Source organism: Ranitomeya imitator, chromosome 3, assembly GCF_032444005.1.
Source record: "Ranitomeya imitator isolate aRanImi1 chromosome 3, aRanImi1.pri, whole genome shotgun sequence".
In the NCBI taxonomy this organism is placed as follows: Eukaryota; Metazoa; Chordata; class Amphibia; order Anura; family Dendrobatidae; genus Ranitomeya; species Ranitomeya imitator.
Genome location: NC_091284.1, coordinates 753,167,781 through 753,185,965, shown reverse-complemented (window position 1 = coordinate 753,185,965; position 18,185 = coordinate 753,167,781). Strand labels below are relative to the sequence as shown.

Sequence of the window (18,185 nt, the reverse complement as noted above, 5' to 3'; positions counted from 1 at the left end):
ATTATGGAAACCCTTTAAAGTGGAGCTATCCTAACAGGGATGGAGACTGGAGGACATTACAGTAGAGTTTATCATTAGACATTATTTATCATAGTAACATAGTTATTAAGGTTGAAGGAAGACTTTAAGTCCATCTAGTTCAACCCATAGCCTAACCTAACATGCCCTAACTTGTTGATCCAGAGGAAGGCAAAAAAAAACCATGTGGCAAGAGTAAGCTCCACATTGGGGAAAAAAATTCCTTCCCGACTTCACATACGGCAATCAGACTAGTTCCCTGGATCAACGCCCTATCAAGGAATCTAGTGTATATACCCTGGAACATTATACTTTTCCAGAAAGGTATCCAGTCCCCTCTTAAATTTAAGTAATGAATCACTCATTACAACATCATAATAATAATAATAATCTTTATTTTTATATAGCGCTAACATATTACGCAGCGCTTTACAGGTTGCACACATTATTGTTGCTGTCCCCGTTGAGGCTCACAATCTAAATTCCCTTCGTCTTTGGAATGTGGGAGGAAACCAGAGAACCCACACAAACACGGAGAGAACGTACAAACGCTTTGCAGATGTTGTCCTTAGTGGGGCTTGAACCCAGGACTCCAGCGCTACAAGGCTGCTGTGCTAACCACTGCGCCACCGTGCTGCCCCAAACGGCAGAGAGTTCCATAGTCTCACTGCTCTTACAGTAAAGAATCCGCGTCTGTTATTATGCCTAAGCCTTCTTTCCTCCAAACGCAGAGGATGCCCCCTTGTCCCTGTCTCAGGTCTATGATTAAAAAGATCATCAGAAAGGACTTTGTACTGTCCCCTCATATATTTATACATTAACATAAGATCACCCCTTAGTCTTCATTTTTCCAAACTAAATAGCCCCAAGTGTAATAACCTATCTTGGTATTGCAGACCCCCCAGTCCTCTAATAACCTTGGTCGCTCTTCTCTGCACCCGCTCCAGTTCAGCTATGTCTTTCTTATACACCGGAGACCAGAACTGTGCACAGTATTCTAAGTGTGGTCGAACTAGTGACTTGTATAGAGGTAAAATTATGTTCTCCTCATGAGCATCTATGCCTCTTTTAATGCATCCCATTATTTTATTTGCCTTTGTAGCAGCTGCCTGACACTGGCCACTGAATATGAGTTTGTCATCCACCCATACACCCAGGTCTTTTTCATTGACGGTTTTGCCCAGTATTTTAGAATTAAGCACATAATTATACATCTTATTACTTCTACCCAAGTGCATGACCTTACATTTATCCCCATTAAAGCTCATTTGCCATTTATCAGCCCAAGCTTCTAGTTTACATAAATCATCCTGTAATATAAAATTGTCCTCCTCTGTATTGATTACCCTGCAGAGTTTAGTGTCATCTGCAAATATTGAAATTCTACTCTGAATGCCCCCTACAAGGTCATTAATAAATATGTTAAAAAGAAGAGGGCCCAATACTGACCCCTGTGGTACCCCACTGCTAATCGCTACCCAGTCTGAGTGTGCTCCATTAATAACCACCCTTTGTTTCTTATCCCTGAACCAGCTCTTAACCCACTTACACATATTTTCCCCTATCCCCATCAGACAAGGATGACTTCCAGAGAATGCTCATCCATGTGACAGTACTGGCTTCTCTCCATGTCAGCTGTAATGCATCATCATCTATTCATTCTATACTGAGAAACCTATATACAAAGCCAAGGGACATGAGCGGTAAAAATTCAAAGAAGCTATCCAAGACATTAAATCCTAGGAACAAAACTGATGCTTTATTAATCAAGAATAGAATATTAAAGGGAACCTGTCATCAAATTCATGTTTATTACTGAAACATTGCGGTATTTCAGAGAAAACATACTTTGAATCCCGGGCCGGGACTATATGTCTCGGATGACTAGTCCGACGCAGGTCCCTGGCCAGTTCTACCCGCTCCAGTCCCTTTTAATGACAGGTTTCTTCCTATGTACAGTGATATAGAAGATGCTAAGCACAGCCTAAATAGGGGAGGTGCACAGTCATAGGTGCCCAAACCTGAACGTATACAATATAAAGTGACTAGCACACTCCAGGGTGTTGTGATGCAAAAAAGTGGGGATTTATTACATACAGTAAATCACAAACGTTTCGGTCGATACTGGACCTTCATCAGTGTGCTAGGTATAATTGTATACTTGTATGGCCCCAAAAAACAATAGACTACTCGGATTTGCATCAATCAGACATGCTGGAAAAAAAGCAACAAGCCGGGAAGAAACAGAACCAGGCTGGTCAACTGACGGTGAGTCAGAATAATGGGTGGCGCTGAGGCTCAAAAGAGCTGTCAGTACGCCGGGACACTAGGGATAAATGCGGTATCCACCGCTAATAGAGTGACTCACCGTCAGTTGACCAGCCTGGTTCTGTTTCTTCCCGGCTTGTTGCTTTTTTTCCAGCATGTCTGATTGATGCAAATCCGAGTAGTCTATTGTTTTTGGGGCCATACAAGTATACAATTATACCTAGCACACTGATGAAGGTCCAGTATCGACCGAAACGTTTGTGATTTACTGTATGTAATAAATCCCCACTTTTTTGCATCACAACACCCTGGAGTGTGCTAGTCACTTTACATTGTCTTCCTATGTACAGACATAGATCCTGGACTCTGACTCCAACTCCATAGCCTTGATAGTTATACAGGATACAGCAGAGGCACTATTATCACAGGTTGTTATGTAATCTGAGAGCAGAAAGATGTAGGGGCAGAGATCCTGATTCCAGTGATGTGTCACTTACTCAGCTGTGTGTTTCTGTTTCAATAACGTTGCTGTTTTATCAGAAGGAGATTATTACTAAAGGACTGTTTCGTGCCTCCTGGTCCGACCAGGCCCCCAGCACTGATTGACAGAAAGCTGCTAATGTATAGCGTGCACAGAAAGCTGCCAATCAGTGGTGTGGGCAGAGTTATATACAGAGCTCAGTATTCCGAGCTCTGCTAGATCAGCAGCAGATAAAACAGGGATTGTATTAAAATGACAGCAGGCAGACCAGCAAGTGACACATGGCTGGAATCAGGGTCTCAGCCTCTACATCATGCTGAAGACAGATTCCCTTTAAACACATCCTATCCTGGAAGTGCCATTTCCTAGTGATATGTGAAGACCACCATGGTATAATCTGACAACTGAGCACATTGGTATTTTCAGGAATTGAATGGAGTGGAGAAGCTGGCGGACTACTTGTAACAGACAATACCCAGTGACCATATAGGTTGTCACCAGGTCTCCAAGATACCACTAGTAGTGATGAGCACAAGTTCTCGTTACCCTAGTCCTAGAGTGACATGTTCGAGTCCCCGCGTCCGTATGTTTCATGTAAGTCAGGAAATCTCTGCATGTTTTATGGTTGTCTAAGAAATGTGAAACATGCGGCCGCGGGGACTTTCACTCCAGCACCCGCGATGCTCGGTGCATACCCGGGCACCCTAGGCAAACTCCAGTAACGAGAACTTGCGCTCATCACTACTAGTGATATCTTGGAGAGCTGGTGACAAACAATATGGGCACTGGGTATGGCCTGTTACAAGTAGTCCGCCAGCCTTTCCACTCCATTCAGTTCCTCACAATGCCAATGTGCTCAGTTGTCAGATTGTACCATGGCGGTCTCTTCCCAGTCGTTGCAGTATTATAACTCCCACCATGTAACTGCAGGATAGCTGACAGCTTCTACTACACAACACAAAAATAATCAACCTTTGCTTCTTGTTCTATCCGGAGTTCAAAATCTTTCAGCTGATTTTCCATTATAATTTTCTCTTCTTCCAATCGCTTAAGATATTGGTTCAAGGCTCCCTGGAAGTGAAGCAAGAAGGCACATTAATGGAGACTGAGGATTATCCAAAAAACTGCGTAACAGTGGTAGATGAAAAGAAATCACACAGAAACCAGTGATGTCATCAGATAGAGACTCTGAGGCCGGAGTCACACTAAAAAAAAAAAAAAATCGCATAGCACTCAGCCCAATGTTAATCTATGGGGCAGCTCCTATTATCCGTTGTTTTATCAGCCGTATTCAGGATCCGAGTGAAATCGCAGCGTGCTGCAATTGTCAGAATATCTCGGCCAAGAATCGCCAAGTCTATGGGTGCGAGAAAAAACGGATCACACACGGACCATCCGTGTGACTTGCGGGAAATACGCACCGGTGTTCTATAGAAAAGCCGGTAATTCAGTGCGGTGTACAGTAAAATCACACTGACAGGTTAGAATAGAATAACTAAAAAAAAATGTCTACACACAGTATAGGGGTGTATATATATATATATATATATATATATATATATATATATATATATATATATATATATATATATATACACTAGATTGTGGCCCGATTCTAACGCATCGGGTATTCTAGAATATGCATGTCCCTGTAATATATGGACAATGATGATTCCAGAATTCGCGGCAGACTGTGCCCGTTGCTGATTGGTCGAGGCAACCTTTATGACATCATCGTCGCCATGGCAACCATTATGACATCATCGTCGCTGTGCCCGTTGCTGATTGGTCGAGGCAACCTTTATGACATCATCGTCGCCATGGCAACCATTATGACATCATCGTCGCTGTGCCCGTTGCTGATTGGTCGAGGCCTTGCGGCCTCGACCAATCAGAGACGCGGGATTTCTACGTCGATGCTGTGCCGGTCTCTGATTGGTCGAGGCCTGGCGGCCTCGACCAATCAGAGAGCAGGGATTTCCAAGACAGACAGACAGACAGACAGACGGAAAAACCCTTAGACAAATATATATATAGATATTTATATGTCATATAGCGCTAGATAGCAGAAAAGCCGGTAATTCAATTACCGGCTTTTGCTTTCTCCTTCCCAAACCCGACAGGATATGAGACATGGATTACATACAGTAAACCATCTCATATCCCTTATTTTTTTTACATATTCCACACTGATAATGTTAGAAGTGTCCGTGTGCAAAATTTTGGGGGCTCTAGCTGTTAAAATAAAGGGTTAAATCACGGAAAAAACTGGCGTGGGCTCCCGCGCAATTTTCTCCGCCAGAGTGGGAAAGCCAGTGACTGAGGGCAGATATTAATAGCCTGGAGAGGGTCCACGGTTATTGCCCCCCCCCCTCCGGCTAAAAACACCTGCCCCCAGCCACCTGTTATGAAAGGCAATTCAGTACTACAATGGACATAGCGGTCAGAGCACATACAGTGATCTGACAATAACCCAAAATCATAGAACGAGCTCTGAGACGTGGGAACTCTGCAGACCGCAATCCCTAATCCTCTCCAAACAACACTAGAGGCAGCCGTGGATTGCGCCTAACACTGCCTAGGCAACTCGGCACAGCCTGAGAAACTAACTAGCCTGAAGATAGAAAATAAGCCTACCTTGCCTCAGAGAAATACCCCAAAGGAAAAGGCAGCCCCCCACATATAATGACTGTGAGTTAAGATGAAAAGACAAACGTAGAGATGAAATATTGTATTGTATTATTGTATATTGTATATATTGCTATTGTAAGGTGACATTAAGCCTGGTTAATAATGGAGAGGTGTCAATAAGACACCCATCCATTATTAATCCAATATTAACCCCTTCATGACCCAGCCTATTTTGACCTTAATGACCTGGCCGTTTTTTGCAATTCTGACCAGTGTTCCTTTATGAGGTAATAACTCGGGAACGCTTCAACGGATCCTGGCGGTTCTGAGATTGTTTTTTCGTGACATATTGGGCTTCATTTTATTAACCATATACAAAAACGGAGTTCAAGTCCAGAATAGTGTGTAAAAATATCAATTTTATTAATCTAAATACTAATAACAATCATTATCAAATACCATATACCTAACATTACATGCTAAGCAAGGGAAAGCAACAGCGGTACCAGACCTGTGTGACCAGCCACTCACTGCCATAACATAAATAAAGTGCTTAGTGCTATTATCATATTTAATGGGACAAGGAAAGGACCCCCAGGATCAAGTATTATTGTCTATCTAACATCAACACAATGTAATTCACCTGGCACGTTTCCTTACCCACGTAGCAGGCAGCGGATGGTCACACAGCACAGTGTTGTACATCAGCACAATTTTGGAAACCAAATTTTGTTTTGCTAGGAAGATATAAGGGTTAAAATTTGACCAGCGATTTCTCATTTTTACAATGAAATTTACAAAACCATTTTTTTAGGGACCACCTCACATTTGAAGTCAGTTTGAGGGGTCTATATGGCTGAAAATAACCAAAAGTGACACCATTCTAAAAACTGCACCCCTCAAGGTTCTCAAAACCACATTCAAGAAGTTTATTAACCCTTCAGGTACTTCACAGCAGCAGAAGCAACATGGAAGGAAAAAATGAACATTTAACTTTTTAGTCACAAAAACGATGTTTTAGCAACAATTTTTTTATTTTCCCCAAGGGTAAAAAGAGAAATTGAACCCAAAACATTATTGTACAATTTGTCCTGAGTACGCCGATATCTCATATGTGGGGGGAACCACTGTCTGGGCGCACGACAGGGCTCGGAAGGGAAGTAGCGCCATTGGACTTTTTCAATGAAAAATTGGCTCAAATCTTTAGCGGACACCATGTCGCGTTTGGAGAGCCCCTGTGTGCCTAAACATTGGAGCTCCCCCACAAGTGACCCCATTTTGGAAACTAGACCCCCCAAGGAGCTTATCTAGATACATAATGAGCCATTTGAACCCCCAGGTGCTTCACAAATTGATCCGTAAAAATGAAAAAGTACTTTTTTTTTCCACAAATTTCTTTTAGCCTCAATTTGTTCATTTCCACATGGGCAACAGGATAAAATGGATCCTAAAATGTGTTGGGCAATTTCTCCTGAGTACACCGATACCTCATATGTGGTCACAACCCACTGTTTGTGCACACGGCAAGGCTCGGAAGGGAAGGAGCGCCATTTTGACTTTTGAATGAAAAATTTGCTCCACTCTTTAGCGGACACCATGTCGCGTTTGGAGAGCCCCTGTGTGCCTAAACATTGGAGCTTCCCCACATGTGACCCCATTTTGGAAACTAGACGCCCCAAGGAACTTATCTAGATGCATAGTGAGCACTTTGAACCTCCAGGTGCTTCACAAATTGATCCGGAAAAAAACTTTTTTTTCACAAAAAATTTCATTTAGCCTCAATTTGTTCATTTCCACATGGGCAACAGGGAAAAAATGGATCGTAAAATTTATTGGGCAATTTCTCCTGAGTACACCGATACCTCACATGTGGGGGTAAACCACTGTTTGGGCACGTGGAAGGACTCGGAAGGGAAGCAGTGCCATTTGACTTTTGAATGAAAAATTTGCTCCATGTCGCGTTTGGAGAGCCCCTGCGTGCCTAAACATTGGAGCTCCCCACATGTGACCCCATTTTAGAAACTAGACCTCCCATGGAACTAATCTAGATGTGTGGTGAGCACTTTAAACCCCCAATTGCTTCACAGAAGTTTATAATGCAGAGCCGTGAAAATAAAAAAATCATTTTCTTTTCCTCAAAAATTATTTTTTAGCCTGCAATTTTTTATTTTCACAAGAGTAACAGGAGAAATTGGACCCCAAAAGTTGTTGTCCAGTTTGTCCTGAGTATGCTTATACCCCATATGTGAGGGGAACCACTGTTTGGGCACACGTCGGGGCTCGGAAGGGAAGTAGTGACTTTTGAAATGCAGACTTTGATGGAATGGTCTGCGGGCATCACGTTGCGTTTGCAGAGCCCCTGATGTGCCTAAACAGTAGAAACCCCCCCACATATGACCCCATTTTGGAAACTAGACCCCCCCAAGGAACTTATCTAGATGTGTGGTGAGCACTTTGAACCCCCAAGTGCTTCACAGAAGTTTATAACGCAGAGCCGTGAAAATAAAAAATAATTTTTCTTTCCTCAAAAATTATGTTTTAGCAAGCAATTTTTTATTTTTGCAAGGGTAACAGGAGAAACTGGACCCCAATAGTTGTTGCCCATTTTGTCCTGAGTACGCTGGTATCCCATATGTGGGAGTAAACCACTGCTTGGGTGCACATCAGGGCTCGGAAGGGAGGGAGCACCATTTGACTTTTTGAACGCAAGATTGGCTGGAATCAATGGTGGCGCCATGTTGCGCTTGGAGACCCCTGATGTGCCTAAACAGTGGAAACCCCTCAATTCTAACTTCAACACTAACCCCAACACACCCCTAACCCTAATCCCAACTGTAGCCATAACCCTAATAACAACCCTAACACACCCCTAACTACAACCCTAACGCCAACACACCCTTAACCCTAATCCCAACCCTAACCATAATCCTAACCCTAATCCAAACCCTAACCCCAACACACCCCTAACCCCAACACACCCGTAACCCCAATCCCAACCCTATTCCCAATCCTAACTCTAATCCCAACCCTAACCACAACTTTAACCCCAACACACCCCTAACCCTAACCATAACCCTAACCACAAGCCTAATCTTAACACTATTTCCAACCCTAGCCCTAATTCCAACCCTAACCCTAAGGCTATGTGCCCATGTTGCGGATTTGTGTGAGATTTTTCCGCACCGTTTTTGAAAAATCCGCAGGTAAAAAGGCACTGCGTTTTACCTGCGGATTTCCGGTGTTTTTTGTGCGGATTTCACCTGCGGATTCCTATTGAGGAACAACGCTGCGGAATCCGCACAAAGAATTGACATGCTGCGGAAAATACTACGCAGCGTTTCCGCGCGGTATTTTCCGCACCATGGGCACAGCGGATTTGGTTTTCCAAAGGTTTACAAGGTACTGTAAACCTGATGGAAAACTGCTACGTATGGTCAATCCACTGCGGATCCGCAGCCTAATCCGCACCGTGTGCACATTCCCTAACCCTAGCCCTAACCCTAGTTCTAACCCTAACCCTAGTGGAAAAAAAAAATATTTTCTTTATTTTATTATTGTCCCTACCTTTGGGGGTGATAAAAAAAAAAAAAGTAAATGACGCCACTTTATTTTGATCACTGTGGTTATATCACAGTGATCAAAATATACCTGGAACGAATCTGCCGGGCAGCAGATTCGGCGGGTGCACTGCGCATGCGCCCGCCATTTTGGAAGATGGCGGCGCCTGTTGTGAATTCCGCTCTTGGGCTCCCTCCGGTGGTTGTAAGTGGCACTTTTGTGAGTTCTGCTCTTGGGCTCCCTCCGGTGGTTCTAAGTGGAATGGCTGCTCCTTGGATTTAGCAGTCAGCAGCTGCTTCCACTGATTGTCTTTTCTGCTCGGCTATTTAGCCTGGCTCTTTCCTTCAGCTTGTGCCACTTGTCAATGGTTCCTGGTTGGATTCACATCTCTCTTGGATTTCCCTGATATCCTGTCCAGTTCAGCAAAGATAAGTTCTTTCTTTGCTCTTTTCTGTCCACATGTTGTGGACTTATTCGTTCTGTGCATTCTATGTTTTGTCCAGCTTGGATTAATTCTGTTAAGCTGGAAGCTCTGGGAAGCAGATTTACCCTCAACACCTTTAGTCAGGTGTGGAGATTTTTGTAAACTCTGTGTGGATTTTTGTAGTTTTTTAATACTGACCGCACAGTATTCCGTCCTGTTCTATCTATCTAGCTAGACTGGCCTCCTGTGCTACATCCTGGTTTCATTCTACGTATGTCTTTTCCCTCTCCACTCACAGTCATTACTTGTGGGGGGCTATCTATCCTTTGGAGATTTTCTCTGAGGCAAGATAGTTTTCCTGTTTCTATCTTTAGGGGTAGTTAATTCTCAGGCTGTGACGAGGTGCCTAGGGAGTGACAGGAGCATCCCACGGCTACTTCTAGTGTTGTGTTGAGCTTAGGGACTGCGGTCAGTACAGGTACCACCTCCTTCAGAGCTCGTCCCATGTTGCTCCTAAACCACCAGTTCATAACAGGCGCCCATGGAGAAAATGGACGGACACCGGGAGGCCCGGTAAGTATGAGGGGGGGGGGAGATCGGAGCACGGGGGTGGCATCGGAGCACGGGGGGTGGCGTCGGAGCATGGGGGGAGCTGACAGGAGGACGGGGGGAGCAGACAGGACGACAGAGGGGAGCGGAGCACCGGACGGAGGACTGGGGAGGCGATCGGTGGCGGTGGGGGGCAGATCAGGGTTTCTAGCCACGGCGGGCACATTTGCAGGATCCGTTTTTTGCCCAAAACGACGGATTGCAAAAAACGCAAGTGTGAAAGTAGCCTTCGTGACAGTGTCGCTGAGCGATTTTCCGACGTGCACAAAAAGAGTTCCTCTGTGAGTTGTCTACGCCCGACGGACAGCAATTTTCTGACGGATCCAGTGCACGACGGATGAAACGGATGGCCATCCATCACAATCCGTCGCTCATACAAGTCTATGGGAAAAAACAGGATCCAGCAGAAAAATTTGCTGGATCCGTTTTTTTTCACAAAACGACGCATTGTGACGGAAAAAGAAAGACGGAAGTGTGAAAGAGGCCTTAAATCTGCAGATTAACCTCATATTTCCATGTTACATTAACATTTTTTTTAAAAATTCCATTTACATTTTTTTTTTAATCTTTAACTTGAACCTGCGAACATTTGAACACTTGTAATATATATCACAATACTTGAGTATAGACTACATTACACTATAAAACTAACAATTCATGGTCCCCTGTGCTTTGGCTGCACCCAATCATCAAGGTGGCGGTGATGGGGGCTTCACCAGGCTCCTGGCTGCCATGTCCACCAATCAATACCTTGCGATGCGTCGTAGGGGTGATGAGTGCCAAAAGAAATGCCAAAATGGGACTGCGCCATTTCTCATGCAGTGATTGACGGCAGCGTTTAAGTGGTGAAACATGTGCGATCAGAGCAAACGTAGATGCAGGCGGTGGCTGTATAATAACTCAGCCAGAAGTTGCCTTGTTTTGAAGGAACAATAATGATATGTTATGGGTTGTTAGTAAAATATATTATTATGTAGTTCCTTAAAGGAGTATTCAGACTAAATTAGGAAAACATGACGCGGTGGCGGGATTACAGAAACAGGCGATCAGGGAGTGCTAAACTGTTTAGTAATTCTCATTCATTTCCATGGAAATCCTCGCATCTTAATATTATCCCATTGGAGAAATCCTAGTAAGAGGATAGAGCTGCTACAAGGAGAAATTCCCTGCAGTGTGAAAGACGGCGCATCCGGCAGGAAGAAAATGTCACAGCGTCAAATATGAGATTAAAGTCATTGTAGTGTATTATATGGACAAATGTGGGTGACCTCGATGGGGGAGAAGTGAATGTGTTGGGGAAGGAAGGGATGGCATTTATGGGGACAGAGTCAGGATATGAGGAGGTCACTGACGGCAGACTGACAGGTAATCAATAATACAGAATGGTGATGTATGAAGACCAAGGATCCACACAGCTCAAGGAAATAACAGCCATTCATCCATTCATCTGAAAATTCATCTAATCCCAATAATCAGACTGCAGATTACTAAGAAAAGACACAATAAGGATGAACGGATGAGAATTACGTAGAGCACGTATGTCAAACTCGGCCTGCAGGCCAAATTTGTGTATATTTGGCACACCCGGCCTCCCGGATGCCAGTTGAAAGCAGCGATGGAGGAAGGAGCGTCAGCTGACACTACCTCTCCCATCATTTCCCCTCTGCTTCTGAGGTCTCAGTGCAGCGGGCACGATGACGTAATTACAATGCGCCCTTTGTACCGAAATGTTCAGAGGATATGAAGACACCATGAAGAGACCGGAGCAGCAGGGGATGTGATGAAGGGGAGTATTTGTTTTTTTTAATGCGGGGCCCATTATACTGTGTGGAGGACTATGTGGGGCCATAATACTATATAGAGCACTATGTGGGGTGCATTATACTGTACGGAGGACTATGTGGGGCCATAATACTATACGGAGCACTATGTGGGGTGCATTATACTATACGGACCACTATGTGGGATCCATTATACTGTATGGAGCCCTATGTGGAGCCATAATACTATATAGAGCACTATGTGGGGTGCATTATACTATACGGACCACTATGTGGGATCCATTATACTGTATGGAGCCCTATGTGGAGCCATTATACTAGATGGAGAACTATGTGGGGTCCATTATATTCTATAGAGAACTATGTGCGGTGCATTATACTGTACGGAGGATTATGTGGGGCCATAATACTATACGGAGCACTATGTGGGATCCATTATACTGTATGAAGCCCTATGTGGAGCCATTAAACTAGATGGAGAACTATGTGGGGTCCATTATATTCTATAGAGAACTATGTGCGGTCCATTATACTGTATGGAGGACTATGTGGGGTCGATAATACTATATAGACGACTATTTGTGGTCCATTATACTGTATGGAGGGCTGTGTGGTTGGGGAATCATGCAGTGGAATGTAAAAGTTTGGCCACCCCTGGTCAAAATTACTGTTATTGTGAACAGTTATGCAAGTTGAAAATGTAATTATCTTTAAAAGGTCTAACATTTAAGATCATTCAATTCCTTTGTATTTTAGGCAAAAATATTTTTTTCCTCTTTTACATTTTAAAAATTACAAAAAAGAAAATGGGCTGATACAAAAGTTTGGGCACCCTTTATGGTAAGTACCTAGTAGCATCGCCTTTTGAAAGTATCACAGCTTGGGAACACTTTTTGTAGCCAGCCAAGAGTCTTTCAATTCTTGTTTGAGGGATTTTCTTCCTAGGAAAATACTTCCAGTTCTGTGAGATTTCTGGGTCGTCTTGCATGCACTGCTATTTTAAGATCTAGCCACAGATTTTCAATGATGTTCAGTTCAGGGGACTGTGAGGGCCATTGTAAAACCTTCAGCTTGCACCTTTTGAGGTAGTCTATTGTGGATTTTAACATGTGCTTTAAATCATTATGCATTTGTACAACTTTTCAACTTCAGCTTTTTTTTATATATATATGGTGTTATGTTTGCATCAAGAATTTGTTGAAATGTCATTGAATCCATTCTTCCCTCTACCCATGAAATGTTCCCCGTGTCATTGGCTGCAACACAACCCCAAAGCATAATTGATCCACCACCATGCTTAATGGTTGGCAAGTTGTTCTTTTCCTATGCAAATTGCCTCTTCAGAGAGGAAGAGGACTAGAACTCTGTATGTAGCGTCACCCGTTGGAAGCAGTGATCCTTAAAGTCACTCATTATCCACCCTCTAACGAGCCTTGCAGTATGACACGGTGTTTCGGGGTATTGCCCCTTGTCAGTGCAAAGTATGAGATCTGACTGCACTGACGAGGGGCAATACCTCGAAAAACCGTGTCTGCACATTGAGATTCTGATTTGGCTTTTATCCTAAGTCATACTGCAAGGTTCGTTTGAGGGTCGATAGTGATCGCTGCTTTCAACAGGTGGTGCTATAGCGTTCTAGTCCTCTATGACAAGGCAATTTGCATATTTAATATCCCAGAGAAGCATGTTAAGGTACCTTCACACATAACGATATTGTTAACGATATCGTTGCTTTTTGTGACGTAGCAACGATATCGTTAATGAAATCGTTATGTGTGACAGCGACCAACGATCAGGCCCCTGCTGGGAGATCATTGGTAGCTGAAGGAAGTCCAGGACTTTATTTCGTCGCTGGACTCCCTGCTGACATCGCTGGATCGGCGTGTGTGACACCGATCCAGCAATGTCTTCACTGGTAACCAGGGTAAACATAGTTACATAGTTATTAAGGTTGAAGGAAGACTAAATGTCCATCTAGTTCAACCCATAGCCTAACCTAACATGCCCTAACATGTTGATCCAGAGGAAGGCAAAAAAACCCCATGTGCAAAGAGTAAGCTCCACATTGGGGAAAAAAATTCCTTCCCGACTCCACATACGGCAATCAGACTAGTTCCCTGGATCAACGCCCTATCAAGGAATCTAGTGTATATACCCTGTAACATTATACTTTTCCAGAAAGGTATCCAGTCCCCTCTTAAATTTAAGTAATGAATCACTCATTACAACATCACACGGCAGAGAGTTCCATAGTCTCACTGCTCTTACAGTAAAGAATCCGTGTCTGTTATTATGCTTAAACCTTTTTTCCTCCAACCGCAGAGGATGCCCCCTTGTCCCTGTTTCAGGTCTATGATTAAAAAGATCATCAGAAAGGTCTTTGTACTGTCCCCTCATATATTTATACATTAAAATGAGATCACCCCTTAGTCTTCGTTTTTCCAAACTAAATAGCCCCAAGTGTAATAACCTATCTTGGTATTGCAGACCCCCCAGTCCTCTAATAACCTTGGTCGCTCTTCTCTGCACCCGCTCCAGTTCAGCTATGTCTTTCTTATACACCGGAGACCAGAACTGTGCACAGTATTCTAAGTGTGGTCGAACTAGTGACTTGTATAGAGGTAAAATTATATTCTCCTCATGAGCATCTATGCTTCTTTTAATGCATCCCATTATTTTATTTTCCTTTGTAGCAGCTGCCTGACACTGGCCACTGAATTTAAGTTTGTCATCCACCCATACACCCAGGTCTTTTTCATTGACGGTTTTGCCCAGAGTTTTAGAATTAAGCACATAATTATACATCTTATTACTTCTACCCAAGTGCATGACCTTACATTTATCCCCATTAAAGCTCATTTGCCATTTATCAGCCCAAGCTTCTAGTTTACATAAATCATCCTGTAATATAAAATTGTCCTCCTCTGTATTGATTACCCTGCAGAGTTTAGTGTCATCTGCAAATATTGAAATTCTACTCTGAATGCCCCCTACAAGGTCATTAATAAATATGTTAAAAAGAAGAGGGCCCAATACTGACCCCTGTGGTACCCCACTGCTAACCGCTACCCAGTCCGAGTGTGCTCCATTAATAACCACCCTTTGTTTCCTATCCCTGAGCCAGCTCTCAACCCACTTGCACATATTTTCCCCTATCCCCATTATTCTCATTTTATGTATCAACCTTTTGTGTGGCACCGTATCAAAAGCTTTTGAAAAGTCCATATACACTACATCCACTGGGTTCCCTTGGTCCAATCCGGAACTTACCTCTTCATAGAAACTGATCAAATTAGTCTGACATGAACGGTCCCTAGTAAACCCGTGCTGATACTGGGTCATGAGGTTATTCCTCTTCAGATACTCCAGTATAGCGTCCCTTAGAATGCCCTCCAGGATTTTACCCACAGTAGAGGTTAAGCTTACTGGCCTATAGTTTCCGAGTTCAGTTTTTGTTCCCTTTTTGAATATTGGCACCACATTTGCTATACGCCAGTCCTGTGGCACAGACCCTGTTATTATGGAGTCTTTAAAGATTAAAAATAATGGTCTATCAATGACTGTACTTAATTCCTGCAGTACTCGAGGGTGTATCCCATCCGGGCCCGGAGATTTGTCAATTTTAGTGATTTTTAGACGCCGCCGCACTTCCTGCTGGGTTAAGCAGGTGACATTTAATTGGGAATTTTTATCACTAGTCATTTTGTCTGCCATGAGATTTTCTTGTGCAAATACTGATGAAAAAAAGTCATTTAGCATATTGGCTTTTTCCTCATCCTCATCCACCATCTCACCCAGACTATTTTTAAGGGGGCCAACACTATCATTTTTTAGTTTCTTACTATTTATGTAGTTAAAGAATATTTTAGGATTATTTTTACTCTCTCTGGCAATGAGTCTCTCTGTCTCAATCTTTGCTGCCTTGATTTGCTTTTTACAGAATTTATTTAATTTTCTGTATTTATTTAATGCCTCCTCACTACCTACTTCCTTTAATTCTCTAAATGCTTTCTTTTTGTCCCTTATTGCGCCCCTTACAGCTCTATTTAGCCATATTGGTTTCCTCCTATTTCTAATATGTTTATTCCCATACGGTATATACTGTGCACAGGTCCTATCCAGGATGCTAATAAACGTCTCCCATTTTCTCTGTGTATTTTTGTGTCTCAGGATATCGTCCCAGTTAATTGCACCAAGATCCTCTCTCATCCGTTGGAAATTTGCCCTCCTGAAGTTTAGTGTCCTTGTAACCCCTCTACTACACATCTTTTTAAAGGATACATGAAAACTTATTATTTTGTGATCGCTATTTCCCAAGTAACCCCCAACCCTTATATTTGATATGCGGTCTGGCCTGTTGGTTAATATTAGGTCTAGCAGTGCCCTCCTTCTTGTTGGGTCCTGAACCAGTTGTGAAAGGTAATTGTCTCTCATAATTGTCAAAAACCGATTACCTTTGCTGGAACTGCAGGTTTCTGTTCCCCAATCTATTTCAGGGTAGTTGAAGTCCCCCATAATAATGACTTCTCCTTGAGTCGCAGCTTCATCTATTTGCTTTACGAGGATATTCTCCATTGCTTCCATTATTTTTGGAGATTTATAACAAACCCCTATCAGTAATTTATTATTTTTTCCCCCTCCCCTTATCTCCACCCACAGGGATTCTACATTTTCATTAAATTCACCTATATTATCGCGCAGGATGGGTTTTAAGGATGATTTTACATATAGACACACCCCTCCCCCTCGCTTATCTGTACGGTCATTTCTGAACAGGCTATAGCCCTGCAAGTTAACAGCCCAGTCATGGCTCTCATCCAGCCACGTTTCAGATATCCCCACCATGTCATAATTATGCTCCAACAACATTAGTTCTAATTTGTCCATTTTGTTGGCGAGGCTTCTGGCATTAGTATACATGCACTTTATGTTCCTCTCTGTACTTCTATTTCTTAAATTATTAACTGTTCTGACCCCACCCCCCATGCCACCGCCACCCCCAACTTCCTTATTTGTGCCCAGGACTCTGTCTGCACTATCTTCCCCTCCTATAAAATGAATACCCTCCCCCCCAATTCCTAGTTTAAACACTCCTCCAACCTTCTAGCCATTCTCTCCCCCAGCACAGCTGCACCCTCCCCATTGAGGTGCAGCCCGTCCCTAGCGTAGAGCCTGTAGCCAACTGAGAAGTCGGCCCAGTTCTGCAGGAACCCAAACCCCTCTTTCCTACACCAATTCTTGAGCCACTTATTAACCTCCCTAATCTCCCGTTGCCTCTCTGGCGTGGCAAGTGGTACCGGCAGTATTTCGGAAAATACCACGTTGGAGGTCCTTGCTTTCAGCTTGCAGCCTAATTCCCTGAAATCATCTTTAAGGACCTTCCACCTACCTCTAACTTTGTCATTAGTGCCAATGTGCACCATGACCGCTGGGTCCTCACCAGCCCCTCCCAATAATCTGTCCACCCGATCAGCGATGTGTCGGACTCGAGCGCCAGGTAGGCAGCACACCGTTCGACGATCCCTGTCTTTGTGACAGATTGCCCTATCTGTTCCCCTAATAATTGAGTCGCCCACTACCAGCACCTGTCTGGCCTGCCCTGCTCTCCTATTTCCCTCCTTACTGGAGCAGTCACTCCTCCGGCTTTCAGAGGAAATGCCTGGCTGCAGCAGTGCTACCCCTGTACTGGCACCCCCCTCATCTGCCGACTTAGCAAACTTATTGGGGTGTTCCAGATCAGGACTAGCCTCCCTGGCACTCTTCCCTCTACCCCGCTTCCTAACTGTCACCCAGCTTGCTACTTCATTGTCCTGCAGCTCCATCCCACCATCCCCCCCCTCATCTGTCCCATTGAGCGTCTGCTCCGTGAGCAGAAGACTCCTCTCCATGTTGTCTATGGATCTCAGTGTTGCCAGCTGCACATTTAGAGTCAGAATCTGGGTTTCCAAATGCACAACGTGCTCACATCTCGCACAGCAGTATGCACCCTCGATCGGCTGCTCAAGGACTGCATACATGTGGCAAGATGTGCACTGGATGGCATTAACAATCGTGGAGCACATTTCCTAATGGGGATTGCACCAGACAGAACAGTTCAATAAAAAAAATAAATAAATACAAAGTATTAATAAAAATCAGACAGCAATTCAGTAATTCCTCCCCTGAAAACTCCCTGACTCCAAAGTCACTGAATCACAAGTCACACTTACCGCCGTCCACACTTACACTCAGGTCACACTCAGCTCGCTCACACTCGCTCTGCTGAAGATTTATAGAGATTTTTTTTTTTTTTTTTTTCCTAGTTCCCCTCAACAGCAATCAACCTTGCTGTTCAAATGCACTTCCAAAAAGGACTTGAGCCACAAACAGCTGCCCCTTATAAACCCTTAACTATGAGCCCCCACCCTAAGTTAAC

At 43.7% G+C, this 18,185-nt stretch overlaps 1 protein-coding gene across 1 annotated transcript in view; it reads right to left on the bottom strand.

The window, feature by feature from the left end:
* CCDC169 (coiled-coil domain containing 169) overlaps positions 1–18,185 on the bottom strand; it is a 76,853-nt gene that overhangs the window by 38,755 nt on the left and 19,913 nt on the right. The window contains exon 5 of the mRNA XM_069758963.1: positions 3,740–3,838. Coding sequence (XP_069615064.1) covers positions 3,740–3,838 — 99 coding nt within the window. The remainder of the gene's footprint in view (positions 1–3,739; positions 3,839–18,185) is intronic.